This window comes from Scleropages formosus, chromosome 8, assembly GCF_900964775.1.
Source record: "Scleropages formosus chromosome 8, fSclFor1.1, whole genome shotgun sequence".
Classification (NCBI taxonomy): Eukaryota; Metazoa; Chordata; class Actinopteri; order Osteoglossiformes; family Osteoglossidae; genus Scleropages; species Scleropages formosus.
Window position 1 is genome coordinate 15,493,845 of NC_041813.1, and position 13,688 is coordinate 15,507,532.

At 49.1% G+C, this 13,688-nt stretch overlaps 1 protein-coding gene across 5 annotated transcripts in view; it reads right to left on the reverse strand.

Moving 5' to 3' along the window:
• Nucleotides 1-935: 935 nt before the first annotated feature.
• The window catches only part of dock6 (dedicator of cytokinesis 6), a 33,871-nt gene continuing 21,118 nt past the window's right edge, over nucleotides 936-13,688 (reverse strand). Inside the window, exons 23-50 of one of the 5 annotated variants that reach the window (XM_018754714.2) lie at nucleotides 13,525-13,626; nucleotides 12,661-12,747; nucleotides 11,795-11,890; nucleotides 11,551-11,691; nucleotides 10,740-10,853; nucleotides 10,481-10,651; nucleotides 10,255-10,394; nucleotides 9,873-10,042; nucleotides 9,629-9,783; nucleotides 9,324-9,506; nucleotides 9,088-9,214; nucleotides 8,915-8,999; nucleotides 8,573-8,669; nucleotides 8,355-8,489; nucleotides 8,089-8,241; nucleotides 7,834-7,992; nucleotides 7,369-7,469; nucleotides 7,091-7,283; nucleotides 6,855-6,998; nucleotides 6,586-6,717; nucleotides 5,635-5,649; nucleotides 4,744-4,869; nucleotides 4,494-4,583; nucleotides 4,153-4,389; nucleotides 3,921-4,064; nucleotides 3,508-3,614; nucleotides 3,227-3,400; nucleotides 936-1,974 (exon numbers count right to left, since the gene is read on the reverse strand). In XM_018754714.2, coding sequence (XP_018610230.1) covers nucleotides 1,932-1,974; nucleotides 3,227-3,400; nucleotides 3,508-3,614; nucleotides 3,921-4,064; nucleotides 4,153-4,389; nucleotides 4,494-4,583; nucleotides 4,744-4,869; nucleotides 5,635-5,649; nucleotides 6,586-6,717; nucleotides 6,855-6,998; nucleotides 7,091-7,283; nucleotides 7,369-7,469; nucleotides 7,834-7,992; nucleotides 8,089-8,241; nucleotides 8,355-8,489; nucleotides 8,573-8,669; nucleotides 8,915-8,999; nucleotides 9,088-9,214; nucleotides 9,324-9,506; nucleotides 9,629-9,783; nucleotides 9,873-10,042; nucleotides 10,255-10,394; nucleotides 10,481-10,651; nucleotides 10,740-10,853; nucleotides 11,551-11,691; nucleotides 11,795-11,890; nucleotides 12,661-12,747; nucleotides 13,525-13,626 — 3,621 coding nt within the window. In that variant the 3' untranslated portion in view covers nucleotides 936-1,931. The remainder of the gene's footprint in view (nucleotides 1,975-3,226; nucleotides 3,401-3,507; nucleotides 3,615-3,920; nucleotides 4,065-4,152; nucleotides 4,390-4,493; nucleotides 4,584-4,743; nucleotides 4,870-5,634; nucleotides 5,650-6,585; nucleotides 6,718-6,854; nucleotides 6,999-7,090; nucleotides 7,284-7,368; nucleotides 7,470-7,833; nucleotides 7,993-8,088; nucleotides 8,242-8,354; nucleotides 8,490-8,572; nucleotides 8,670-8,914; nucleotides 9,000-9,087; nucleotides 9,215-9,323; nucleotides 9,507-9,628; nucleotides 9,784-9,872; nucleotides 10,043-10,254; nucleotides 10,395-10,480; nucleotides 10,652-10,739; nucleotides 10,854-11,550; nucleotides 11,692-11,794; nucleotides 11,891-12,660; nucleotides 12,748-13,524; nucleotides 13,627-13,688) is intronic. The other 4 variants (XM_018754710.2, XM_018754709.2, XM_018754711.2 and 1 more) reach the window with 4 other exon arrangements.

The following is a 13,688-nucleotide window of genomic DNA, read 5'->3' on the forward strand; positions in this document are numbered from 1 at the left end:
CAAACTTGAAATGGCTAAATCAGATTAAGTCACTTCAGCTAAATGAGCACATGTAATTGGTGGTGGTTAGGTCATACTCACTGGCACGACTTCATATTTTCTAGGTTATTATCTTATGATAATACAAGTCACACGATCTGGTAGCCTTCTTTGATGGTCTCCTAGAATCTGAGCTCCTCCCATAGCAGGTAAAAACCCAACCTACAACTTTTAGAGTATATTACTCAGTGATATATGGGGCGATGCAGGACAACAGCTGGGGTCTCTCTTCTGCACGGAGATGCTCACCAGGCTTCAACCCAGTCCTTCACCCCTCCCCAGCAGCTGCCCTTTTGCTCAGCCACGTGCATTAAGAATTTGCCTCACCCCACTGTCCCGATTCCTCTCATTCTCCAAGTTGAAAAGAACCACTGTTTTTAGCCTTTTTCTTCTGCGTGTCTGTTGCTTGTTTTTGGAACTCTGCACCACACCCTCTCTGTACATAGCTCATGTATATGCTCATAATACTCCTCCTCTACTTTCCTCAGTCTCTCTCTTTCTCTCTCACACACACACACACACACACACACACACACACACACACACACACACACACACACACACACACACACAGCACCCCCTTCTGGCCTACCCCCTCATTTACACCTAGCATCCTTGCCCTTGTTGCAGTCTGTCCTCTACAGAACAGCAGGACAACAACAGAGCTTGACAAATCAGGACCGTGACAGAGCATAAAAAAGGGCTTTGGATACATTTCTAAGACTTTAAGGTTGTTGGCCAAGCCCCACCCCTAAACATTAAACGGTATCATTTAAAAACACAATGTGCTCTGTAAGTTGCATTAGGACTTAGCATTGTCACATGTTGAGTTTGGTAGAGACACTTAAAAACCATGCCTTCTAGAGTACACAAAAATGAATGGCTGGGTCGAAGGAGAAGGTAGTGTCTAAAGAATACAGGCATCTAATTTACATATGTACACTTTTCAGTTAATCAACAGAGAAACACTGGTGTATGAGCGAGTCTTTCTGCCTGAATAGCATTGTATATTTATTTCAGTACATATAAAAAATTACTATTGCCACCACACAGTTGCCTATTCTCTAACATTTGTACAGTGTGTTCTCAAAAGGTCCGTTTCTGAAGGCAATAAGAAAAAAATATTTAATGTAAAGCAGTAAAAAAAAAAAAAAAAAAATCCAGCATAACTTAATTTCTTTAAAAAAATGTGCAGTAATACAGTAGTCAGACATTCAGTTACAGGAGTGACCTGGTCATGTCACAGCAGTAGAGATACAGCAGGGAGATGCCAACGCTGTGTTGCCTTGTCCGTGCTACTAACCCAGCAGAGGACACCTGAGCCCCACTTGTGCTGCATAAACAACAAGGGTCACAGGAAACTGCAGGTACAACATAAGTATAGAATTTACCACAGGAACTAAGGCCCATACAAAACACACAGAGTAACTAGACCTGATAAGCAATTTGGTCCAAAGAGAAGATGCCAGTTTACAACTGGAGCACCAGCTTTTGACAATGTACGTACACACAAAGAGGTGTGCAGCAGTCAGGGCAGGAGTGTTCCTTCTCCATTTTAAAAAATACAAGCAGTTCATGAAAACAGCTATATTCTGCCAAAACAGTCTTATGGTAGATCAACTAAAATGATAAAGTAATGGAAACTACATTGATATTTCAGCTGGTGCTCAGAACCATGTCAGCGTGACCACAGGATACAATAATCATCCCCAGAGTAGTCTTGTGGCAGAGTTCATTTCAGTGAACAGGAAACCGAAACCACAACCAGGTTACGGTGCAAAATAGAACAAGACATAAGCTTAATCACTTGGGGACTGAGAGTAGGAGCAATTGGGACTCAATGTGGTTGAGGGGTGCGTCTCCTCTCTCGGTTTGCCAGAACCTTCCCTGCTTCAGCAGTCCACTCTGCGGAGGCTAGATCTGCCCAGGGAGTTCCTGCCCATGTGAGAGACAGACGATAACACAAAGCCAACGTGGAGTGACAGCGATGTGATCATTGTGGTGCAGTATGGAGACAAACTGCAGGATCCGACACACACACACACACACACACACACACACACACACACACACACACGCAGCCCCGTTTCAGCAGGTGTTACATGCAAATGTGCACCTTGTTCAAGTCAGAGCAAACAGCGACCAGTGAGGCGTTCATGCATACAGAAACCACAGGCCGGCAGCACATCCTAACCAGCTTAGTGTGTGTGTGAGCAGGACAGAGACAGGGGTACAATGTGAAACTGGTCACAATCTGCTGGCTATTGTCCTGGTCTATATAAAAATCATCATATAAACATTTGTCCTAGGTGGAGGAGTTTAAGTATCTTGGGGTCTTGTTCACGAGTGAGGGAAGAAGGGAGCGTGCCATCGGTTGCAGACTGGGAGCAGCAGCAGGAGTAATGTGGTTGTTGTACCGGACTGTAGTGGCGAAGGGGGAGCTGAGCCATAAGGCAAAGCTCTCTATTTAAGGGTCACTCTACACCTCTACCCTCACCTATGGTCATGAACTCTGGGTAATGACCTAAAGAATAAAATTGCGGATACAAGCGGCTGAAATGAGTTTCCTCCGCAGGGTGTTGGGACTCACTCTCCGTGATAGGGTGAGGAGTTCGGACATCCGGGAGGAACTCAGAATAGAGCCACTAACTCCTCCACATTGAGAAGAACCAGTTGAGGTGGTTCGGGCATCTGGTAAGGATGGCCCCTGGGCGCCTCCCTTTGGAGGTATACCAGGCATGGCCAACTGGGACAAGACCCCGAGGTCAGGCTAGGACCTGCTGGAGAGATGATATCTCCCAGTTGGCCTGGGAGCGGCTGGGGATCCCCTGGGAATCCCCGGGGTTGAACTGAAGGAAGTTGCGAGGGACAGGGACGCCTGGCCTCTCTGCTCTCCCTATTGCCACCGTGACCCTTGTAGGACAAGCGGGCTAGAAAAGGGATAGATGGATGGATGGATGGATGGATGGAACATTTGTTTCAGCTGTCACACCTTAAAAATTAGATGTAAACAAAGCAAAACAAAACCAAAATAGCTTTAGGCTTTGGATGGACTTGTTAGGAAGCATCCATGTGGGTTATAAACTAAGGCCAAAGATCACCAAGATCTTCACTGACATCAAGCTCAGCAGGAGCAAAGAGACAAGTGCTCCCCCTGCACAGGAACAATCATGGTCACCATAGTTACCGCTGTGCATGGGATGCGCTGGGCGGCAGGGTCCGGTATAGCTGCGGGATCTTGCGGTTGATGAGAGGACACAAGGCCTCCTTCAGCTTGGTGTAGTTCCTCTCCAGCTCGCGGTGATACTCCTTCTGGTCGGGCCCAATGAGGGCTTTGTTCTTGCGCAGGGCGTCCTCACACCTGTGCAGAGAGGGATGCGGGGAGGCGGGCACATGGTGAGCGAGGGCAGGTTCAGGAGAAGCAACGGCACAAAGGGAAAGCCTGTGGGCAGTGCCCTTGTTCCTCACCTCTTGGTGAAATCTTTGAAGCACAGGCGGAGCTTGTTGTGGTGTCGGAAGAGCTTTGGGTCATCTGGGATGTCAGAAAGGAAGACCTGCGCCACCTCCAGGGGACCCTGGGACGGCGGGAGATATGTTACTTGGATACACACTCACACACTCATGCACAGAGGTCTTCAGCAGACCCTGTACATTCACCAAGGGCTTGCGACAGAGTGAGGCGATTAGCTGTCTTACGAAAAGTTATGACAGGTCGCCTTAGTTACCATTAGTCATCATGCTGGACTCACAAATATTTGTGTTAAACCAAAACTACAGTTGGGTTAAAACTGATAGGGTTACCAAAAACCCGGATAACGAAATTAGAGAAATACACAAACAAACCCCCAAGCCTGATTGTTTACACAGTGCTGAGGGGGCACCTGGTTCACAGTGGTCCCCACGCAGCCCTGGAGCACCATCTGCAGCATTTTGGCATCCGCGGGGTCCTGGTGTGTGGCGAAGGCCAGCTCCTGGGTCTTCTTCTGCATGTCCTCGATGGCCACCTCTATGGGCACCAGGATGATCTACACAGGGCGTCAAGACACAGTTGCTGACTAGACCTTGTGAAGGTGGAGACGACCTCATGCTGAGCAACACAGGTTCAGGACCTACCTCTTCCTTGTGGTTGACATTGATGCGGGTCTTGATGTAGGGGAAAGCATGCGAGGTTGTTAGAATGGTCTTGCGCTTGTACTGCTCGTGTAGGTCACCATGGGCCCGCCCGTCCAGTGTAAACGGCGTACAGTACATGAACGTGCGCAGGTTGTAGTTCTTGTCAAAGTAAGTTATGCGTTCCTTCAGCTCATAAGTGTCGAAGTAGGGTTCCACATAGGTGATCTGGAGGTAAGCCTGGAGACCGCAAACATAGAACAATGACTCGGTCACCCTGGAGGGACGACCGCACAATGGAGGCCAACACCTTCAAGTCTTCACCACTTGAAAAAATATCTCACCTTGTTTGGGTCCAGCTTGGTTCTGTCCACAGGATTGGAGTCCTTGATGATTTCCACCACATCATCTCCAAAGCGTTCAGAGTAGAATTCCTGCACAAAGAGATCGTTCCGCCAGCACATCGGAATGTTTTCAATGTGGGACCCACAGAGGGAATAGCTCCACATGTGCACTACGTGAACGCAAGGTTTGAACTCAAGAGGAAGTCAGACAGGTTTCTACTTCATTGGGCCTTTTCCGTGGAGGACGTACCTCGAGACGATGAGAGATCTCAGCCAACTTGGTGATGGACGGCTCTTTGTACACAAACTCCTGCTCATCCAGGTCGCCGAAACGACAGCCGTAAAAGCCCACGCGGAAGTAGGTGCCAAACATTCTCTGCTCCCTATATGAGGGCAAGGGCACCGCAATTAAATCACACCACACTAATGAACATAAAAACAGCTTGTGACTCATAGCATGAGACACTATGGCCAGATGGCCCTCTTGAATATGTGGGAGTGTTCGTAGTACAATTACCCATTCTATTTTACTTGACTGCTGTGGAAATTTCTAGAAAGAAAGCAACTGTGTTACGGGTAAATTCCACTGAATAGGAAGGAGCCTGCTGCTAGGTCACTCTTATGGGTAGAAGTAGATGAGAATTTGGGGAGTTTAAGGTGGGAGAAAACATGAAGACAGACAAGAAGGTGCAGACGTTTCTGATGGGTAACATCTGGTGACATTCTGCACAACTGCAATAAACAGTTTTGAAGCTTTATGGTGCCTCATTGAGACACCAAAGGACCTCAAATTGTCTGTAAAGAATCAATTCCAACAACTACGGCCTTCAGCTAACGGTCAGCAGGACCAGGTCAGGAGATCAGCAGAGCAGGATGTGACACTAAGGGAGTGAATAATGCCACCACACTCACCCGTCGGAAGGGAATAGCCAAGAGCAAGTGATGAGGAACAGGATCGGAGTGAGTGGTCAAAGACAGAGAGAGAGAAAGAAATAATCAGTGTTATGGTCCTAGGAACATCTTCTGAATTAGCAAATATCTCCAGAAAATTGCAAAGGCTGTGCAAACTGCAGCACAACCCAACATGCTAAGGTCAACGCAGGTATGATAGACATGTAGGGTGGGTTCGAGAAACACTTACCTCCCATCCAGAGCTCTGGGAACCCCAGCAGACAGACATCACAAACAAAGAAAGGGAACAGAAAATCAGAACAAGGATGTTCACACAATAAACACACAGTGGACCACAGGACCCTCAGGTCCCCACCCTTCCTGTAGAGTGACTCCGCCCTGAGACAATGTGCCTGGGGGGTTGAAGGGCAGATATCATGATGTGTTTGATGTTGGGATTATTCTCTAATGGCTGACTTACACTCATCCTTTTCCTGGGGAGGAGGTCCACACTGAGGCACCCCCCCCCAGCAAATTTATCTTTGCTTCAGCAACTACTTAATTCATGCAAATCATTCCCTACTCCTCTTTATATCTCAAGCTCAATATATTTTGTATTATGAATACACTTTTAATATTGTGAATAACGTAATACAACGGTTCCTCAACTTACAAACACAACTGCAAGCAGAAATCTGTATTTTAACTCAATTTGATTATAATTCCGAAGTCATGTTTAACTCCAAGACTTGTGACATTTAGAAGGCCTAAAAACTGAATGATAGTTGTTTACTGATTTCTCCCATAAGCATTCACGATCTTCCTTGTTACCGAATGCCGACACCGAGGAACATAAGACATGAGTTGTAAACAGGGGGACAGTTAGCTCAGTTAAGGCAGTCTCACACCGCTATTGGGTGTGAATGCATTTTTCTGAAATGAAAACACAGGTGGCTTTCACTCTGCAAGACAGAAACTTCCTGAATTGGAACAAAATGCAATTAAAAAAAATTGGCAAATACTGCATTTGTATCTCTGAACTCAAATGTTCGACGAGCAGTGAGCAGCCGCTGTGCTGCAACGGCCATATCAACTGTTTTATGTTTACTAATCCTCTGACAGTGAAACTTGGCTGCATCTTAACAGCACCAGGATTGAGAAGAGCGGATGTCTTGTGTAGCGTTCTCTCTCTCACGCACACCTGGTTATAGACCTTGTTGAAGGCTTCCTGAAGTTTGCCATGAACGACGGCCAGTTTCTTGAAGTCCCTGTTGGCTTCGTGGATGGGGATGAGGATTTTGTAGACTTCGTTGATAGCTTCATACATCCCTGCCTGGGAGAGTTTTGGAGGGAGGGAAGAAGAAAAAGAAAAAAAAAAAAAAAAAAAAAAAAAAAACAACACACACAGTGAGGGCTGCTTTCTGTCGCCACTCCATTGCCATGACACTGCAGGAGCCCAAACCTTCTCACCATGTTGAAAGAGGATGCCGCTTGCTCCAGAAGCCCCACCAGGCCAGACTCTGTGAAGTACTTCCCTGCACAGATGCCCTCCTCCTCGGGGGACAGGACGTCATCCGAGACGGCCGACTCCTCCAGCACATTGGACGAGATGCTCTGTGATCAGAACGCTGAATCGTCATCGGCGCCTCAACTCACACACACAAACCCAGATACAACTTGGGGGGATGCAGAACCTGACCCCTCACCTGGAAAGAAACGCAGCCGATTGGCAGGTAGCGAGTGTCCTCCAGCATGTTGAGGTACTCTGCCACCAGGGCAGCGCTGTGCACAAGGCAGTGGGCTGCCTCTGCGTGGTTTCCCCGCTCTGAGTGCTTTCCAGCCATGTTCTGGAGCCATGTGAGACGTAGGTCAGGTGAGTTCTGGTATCCCTTGGCGATCCTGGAAGAAGAGGGCAGAGTGAGGACCTCCACCAGCAAGAACAAGCCCAGTGCTGCGGAACAACAAAGTGAACACCCTCACCTACCTGTACATGAGATCGAGCAGCATCTCCGGGTCCTGCTGGTGTTCTTTCATCTTCACAGTGTCTGTGAGGATCATGTGCAAATTGAACACGAGATCCTGTACCTGAGAGACACACAACAATGTAATCAGTGCACAGCAGAAAGACAAACGTTATAACTGTTAGCATTATTTATTTGTTCATCTGACAGTTTTCTCTGAAGTGACTTAGAGTGTTAAGCTATACAGCAGAGTAATTTTTACTGTATCAGTTCAGCTTAAATACCTTAAGTACTACAGCAGTAAGGGGAATTTGAACCGAGGCCCTGCGTTGCAAAGCAGCAGTTCTAACTACTATGTCAACTGCTGTCCCACCACTAAACACCAATCAGGAGCTTGAAAAAAATCAATCAACCCTGAGGGGTAACAAAAAGCACAGCGTGCACAGACAGACAGACAGATCTTCTCTGTCAGGGCTCATGGGAGTTACCTGTTCAGGGAAGGGTGAGTCTCGCAGTTCAACATCCTCCTCAGCATATGTGAGGATGGTCTTCAGCGAGCGCCTCAGGTGTTCCTCATTGAAGCTCTGCGACGTCCCGACCAGAGAGGACAGCGACATGGTCACCTGCATCTTCACGCGAGCAAAGTTCTGGAACGAAGAGGAGAAAAACAGTGATGCCTGCACGTGCACGAGCGCGCGCGCACACACACACACACACACACGGTGTGTGCGAGGCTGACTCACATTGCCGATCTCGAAGTTCTGCCGCATGAGCAAGTAGAGTGATGCGCTGGCGTGGCTGCGGACGGAGCCCACGCTGCTGCTGCAGTGGCGCAACAGACGCAGACACAGGTCAGCACACAGCTCTGTGTCTTCTTCAAACAGCATCTCCGGGAACTGAGCGCAGAAACAAGATGACTGCTGAGGGCACAGGAACGCGCATGCACACGTACATGAAGAAACAAATGAAGGAACCGAACTACCAGCAACACACAGCATCGTGCACTGACCTTGAAGACAAGTGCTCTCTGCGTGGTGAAGCAGTGCTGTAGGAAGAAGGCGCTCTGGTTTCCCCCCATGCTGTGCAGCAGAACCCTGAGCACTCCACCTAGAACACTCTCCCTCACCTCTGACACCACGACAGTCTGCAAGGGCAAGAAAGTGGGCACATCAGCTGGCCCCTGTATGTATGCATGCGTGCCTGCATGCGTGCAAGAATGTCCTCCACCTTCACGATGATCTCTAGGGTATCCAGGACGATGAGGGAGGTCTCTGTAGCCAGGTTCCCATCGACTATGGACTCCTGCTCCATCTCCGCCTTCGACCTGCATGTCACGCATGAAAAATTAGCCAAAGGTCCTTGGTCAACCTGAAACAACCAAAGCAGCTCTTCGACAAATATTTTCTGAGATCTTTTTTCACGTTACTTTTATTTTCTTCACTGATTATGACTTAGTAGCTGAAATGCCTTATAAACGAAACAAGTTGCAAACAGACTTCTGGTCCCAGTTGTTTGTGTCCCCTTGCTGTTCATCCAGCTTGACGTTAAAGATACACGGTGGAGACCTACTTGTCCACACGGTCCGTCGTCTGTCTCCAGTGCGTCACGTTCTTTCTCCATCGGACATTCTCCTGGCTTCCATAGGGGCTTCTCTCTGTGAATAAGAGGCGCGCACACACAAAGCAGTGAGGCGGACACTCGCATGCACACACGCACACACAGACACGTGTATGGCTCTGTACCTCTACTACGCCGCACCATCTCCTGCCTCGCCCCAATTGTGCCCAGTATGGCCTCCTCCAAGCGTGCCTTCATGTCCTGGGACTTCTTGAATGTTAGGCTGTTGATCCTCTCCAGGGCCTTCCTCCCCTGGTGACATCAGACACACACACCACCCGCTCAACAGTGAATTGGAGAGAGGCAGCCATACAAGTAACACACAGCCACAAGGCTGAGCACAGGCGGTGTCTGGGCCTACCTTGTATTCAAAGCAGGAAATGCAGAGGTGCAGGAGGTCCAGCAGGCGGTTGATCTGCACCACAGAGAGGTCTGAGACCCAACGCTCCAGCAGGACAGCGTCGGCATTCTTCAGCACCCACAGGAAACAGACCAGCAGGGTGCGACTGCTCTCAGCTGAGAGGGAGCCGCAGGAGCGTCCCGCCTGTCGCGCACGTGCACGCACGCGCGCACACACACACACACACACACACACACACACACACACACACGTCAGAGCATACTGAAGCAGCAATTGTAATGTACTCTCAAGGGGGCACCACTCACCACGGCAGGTAAAGCAAAAGGGTTTGCCTTGGAGTGAAGCAACGGCGATCCCGCAATCGCCATGGCGACAGATTGGCTGATGGTACTTCCAGCATCAGCATCGCCATCGTCCACAATGTGCGCGGAGGCATGGCGCGCTCGGGAGAGCGAGGTGTCTGCCAACACGCAAACACACACAGTTCACACCCATAGCACCATTCCAAAACTCAGCCACACCCCTAGGGCCATAGGACCCCTAGCTCACCAGTGAAGTCATGCAGCTGGGGCAGTGTCTCCATGACGATGGGTATGAGAGGCAAGTAGAGCTGGGCGACATGGGAGAGCACGTGAGAGTCAGCATAGCGCGAGTCAGCATCATGGCTGCAGAGCAGGGCATGCACGGCGCTGATCGCTTTCTTGTGCAGGAAGAAGGCCCTGTGAGGGGAAAAGGGAATGATCAGAGGGAAGAAAAAGGTCCATCGTGCACACGCTCTGTGTGTGTGTGTGTGTGTGTGTGTGTGTGTGTGTGTGTGTGTGTGTGTCTGCGCGAGTCTGGAAATGTGGGCTTTAACAGGAAAGCCTGGAAAACAGACTGTGTCCCCCCACCAGAGACAAAAGGTGGCAGTGCAATGTGGATACAGACTCACCCATCACTGTCAGGCTCCAGGATGAGCGCGAGCTCAGTGAGCAGAAGGCCAGACAGGAAGTGCTGCTGCCGGAATGGCACCGAGAGCTCAAACATGCTGGCCACACTCTGGTCTGGTGCCTGGCACGAAAAAGCCGAGCTCTGGGGGGACACAGAGGGAAGAGTGACGGTGTGGCTGGACTGGGATGGTACACAACCAGAGAGCTAGTGGGAGCGGCGGGGGGCACCTGGGAAGTGGTGGAGGAGGTGGATGGTGAAGGGGAGGCTGGGGGGGTCACGGAGGAGCAAGGCAGGTTCAGGGTGACGTAGTGTTCATGGCTGCAGATGATGCGGGTGAAGTCCATGCGCAGGGCGGTCAGGGCGCTCGGGTTCGGGGTGGTCTGCAACTTGTTGGAGATCTTCCCAAGATGGGAGGAGAACGGTGGGCTTCTACTCACAAGGAACACCTGGCTCTGTGTGTGTGTGCGCGCATGTGTGTGTATGTACCTGCTTGTAGTAGGAGCGAATGAGGTTGAATACGAATCCGCGGTCCATGAGTGTGAGCAAGTCATTGAGGAAGAAGGCCAGGCTGCAGTTGAGCCTTTCCACAAGTTCCACATCCTGGCCAGGAGGGGGTGACAGACATGAGAGAAGTTGTTCCCACACAGAACAGCAGGTGAAACACTTCTGTGTTTACTCATCACACACAGCTGAGGAGGTTCCATGGTTACTGGGGTTACTCTCCCACCTCTGTTTTTCCACTAGCATGTTTTAATCGGGACTATTAAACTACATTTTATTAAACTTATTAAACTCCAGTAACAGAGACAAACTGTTACAAGTAAATAGTTACAAAATTTCCTCTAAAAACCAGCAAAGGTATAGAACTAAATAAGAACACTTTCAACCAAACCAACCTATGACGTCTGTACACTGAGCTACTTGCACTGATCCACCCATTTATACAGCAGGGTAATTTTTACTCTACCAATTCAGAGTAAGTACCTTGACCAATGGTACTACAGCAGGAAGTAGGATTCAAACCCAGGTCCTCGGAGAAAAAGGTCAAATCCCTACCCACTATGCCACCCGGTGTCTATACTCTGATCTGCTCTCCTCAGTTCAGTTGATGGAGCCCCGATTCATGTTTACAGCATGAAATGAAGTGTACGTTGTCTGCATGCTATAACAACACCAGAAAGAGGCACTGAAGAAATGCCCAGGGGTTCCAAGTCAAGCCTCCTCAGCAACAGCCTCCGCTAAAAACACCTGTGTGACCATCAGGTCATGAGCAACATGTGCGGAGTCTGTTTCTCACCTTGTGGTATCGGCTGGCGATGTCAGCGCTCACGGCGCACACCAGGGCGGCAATGTCGTCCACAAAGCGGTCTGGGAAGCGCTGGCGGCGGGGCACATCCAGGCGGGAGGTCAGGAACAGGTGATGCGCCATGCTCTTCACCTGGAGAGTCCAGGCACTCGATAAGTGGTGGGAGACATCCTGTGTGTGTGTGTGTGTGTGTGTGTGTGTGTGTGCGCGCGTGCACGTGTGTGGCGCCACTTACAATAAGCTGGAAGAACCACCAGGCCTGCTGCAAGGCTGCTTCCCTCACGGCGCTGGTGCTCACCACCCACTGCAGGGCCAGCTCTTCATGGAGCAGCTGCGCAGGACACAGGCAAATGGTTGGAGTCAGAACCACCAGCATCCTCTCACACAGAAGATAGCGATACAGCGAGAGCCTGCACTGCACAAATATACTGTGTCCAAAATACAGAACACACACACAGATATACGTCTATACATACGCTATAAATTTAAACACATTGTGAACTGCAGAAACAGATAAATTTAACACAGCAAGTTATAACTATACACACCAACACACATACAAATGAGGGGATTCTTTCTCACACGCACACACACACACACATACATTTCAAACAACATGTACATCATGCACACTAAACACACACATGCAGTAGTGTTAGTCAGTGGAAAAGGTGAGTGGAATAAGAAAAACTGACCATACGTGTGTGACACTGAACACTGTGGTTGTCCCAACAAGCATCACTGCAATAATCTGCAGAAGATCAACTAAAAACCACACATTCAACTTCTGGGACCCTTCTGCTGTTAAAATTATGCATAACATTTCTTTGAGAGAAGAAGAAAAAAAAAAAGCTCTAGAGATTCTTAGGTCTCAGTCTGAATTGCATATACAAGAAACAAATTCAAATTATAATTACAATTAGAGTTAGTAAACTCACGTGAGCCAATAAATTTATCATCATTTTGACTAAGCAGAGTATCTAGCTTGAACGGAATTGAATAAAACTGCGCCCAAAAAATGCACGTGGTATTGAGTCTAGGCGTGTGTATGTGTGTGTGTGTGTGTGTAGCAAAGTGTGCATGTGTTTGTGTCTACGTTACCTTCCTAGTGACCTGCCGGGCAGGGCCAGTGCAGTAGGCGGTGCTCTCGAAGAAGGCAGACATGCGATTGGTGCTGCGCTCACACGCCTACGACGGATGGGTGGTGAGACAGAGATGGAGGCAAAGAAGAGGTAAAAGGACGGAGCCAAGATTTGTGACAGACTCTTAAACTCAACCCAAACCATCTCTTTAAAACTGCTGCTCACTAAATTCCGGGGACATTCCGGGATTGCCTTCCCAGCCTGAAAACGTGAGGAGTTTATTTACTGCACTATGGGCTTCTTTACCAGAGTTGAGTTTAAGAGCCAAATACAACAAGATGATGGGATGATACCTGGAAAGAAGAAGGATGGTGAGGTATGAGGATGATGATGACGATGACAGTAATAATGCAGGGCTGACAGCTCCTTACACCTCATTTGCATCTGGTCACCAACAAATGCTGCGATCAAGTGAACTTTCTTACCCTCAACCTTCTTGTTGTCCTGTTTACCACCAGGAAGCCTGATATATGCAGTGTGTGTGTCTGTGCGTCTTTGTATATGTTCATGGTAACTACCACGGAAGGACAAAAAGGGTTACCCAGACAGTAGATGCAAGAGATGACACTGAAGTAGGAGGAGGAAAAAAGCAGATGACTGGTGGAGCATGGCAGATAGAGGGATGTGATTGGTGGAGCATTGCAGACCAAGGAGGAGGTGATTGGCAGAATAGAGCACCAAAGACAGAGCACTGAACATAATCATAGATCCTCTACGCACCCAGCTGTGCACGCACGCACACACACACACACACACACACACACATCCCCTTGAAGCTACAGCAGCTGCCAAAGTCAGGGTAGAGGGGGTCTTGGGAGTGCACCTGCTTCAGCTCACAGCTGGAGGTGGGATTCCGGCGGAGCACCGCCCTGGAGCCCCCGGGGGCATAAGCAGAGTTCACCCAGGAGTGAGAGCGATCGATTCCCTGATCCCAGCACCACACACAAGGGGAGAGAGGCAGAGCATAAGGCTGTGAATTTGGGGTAA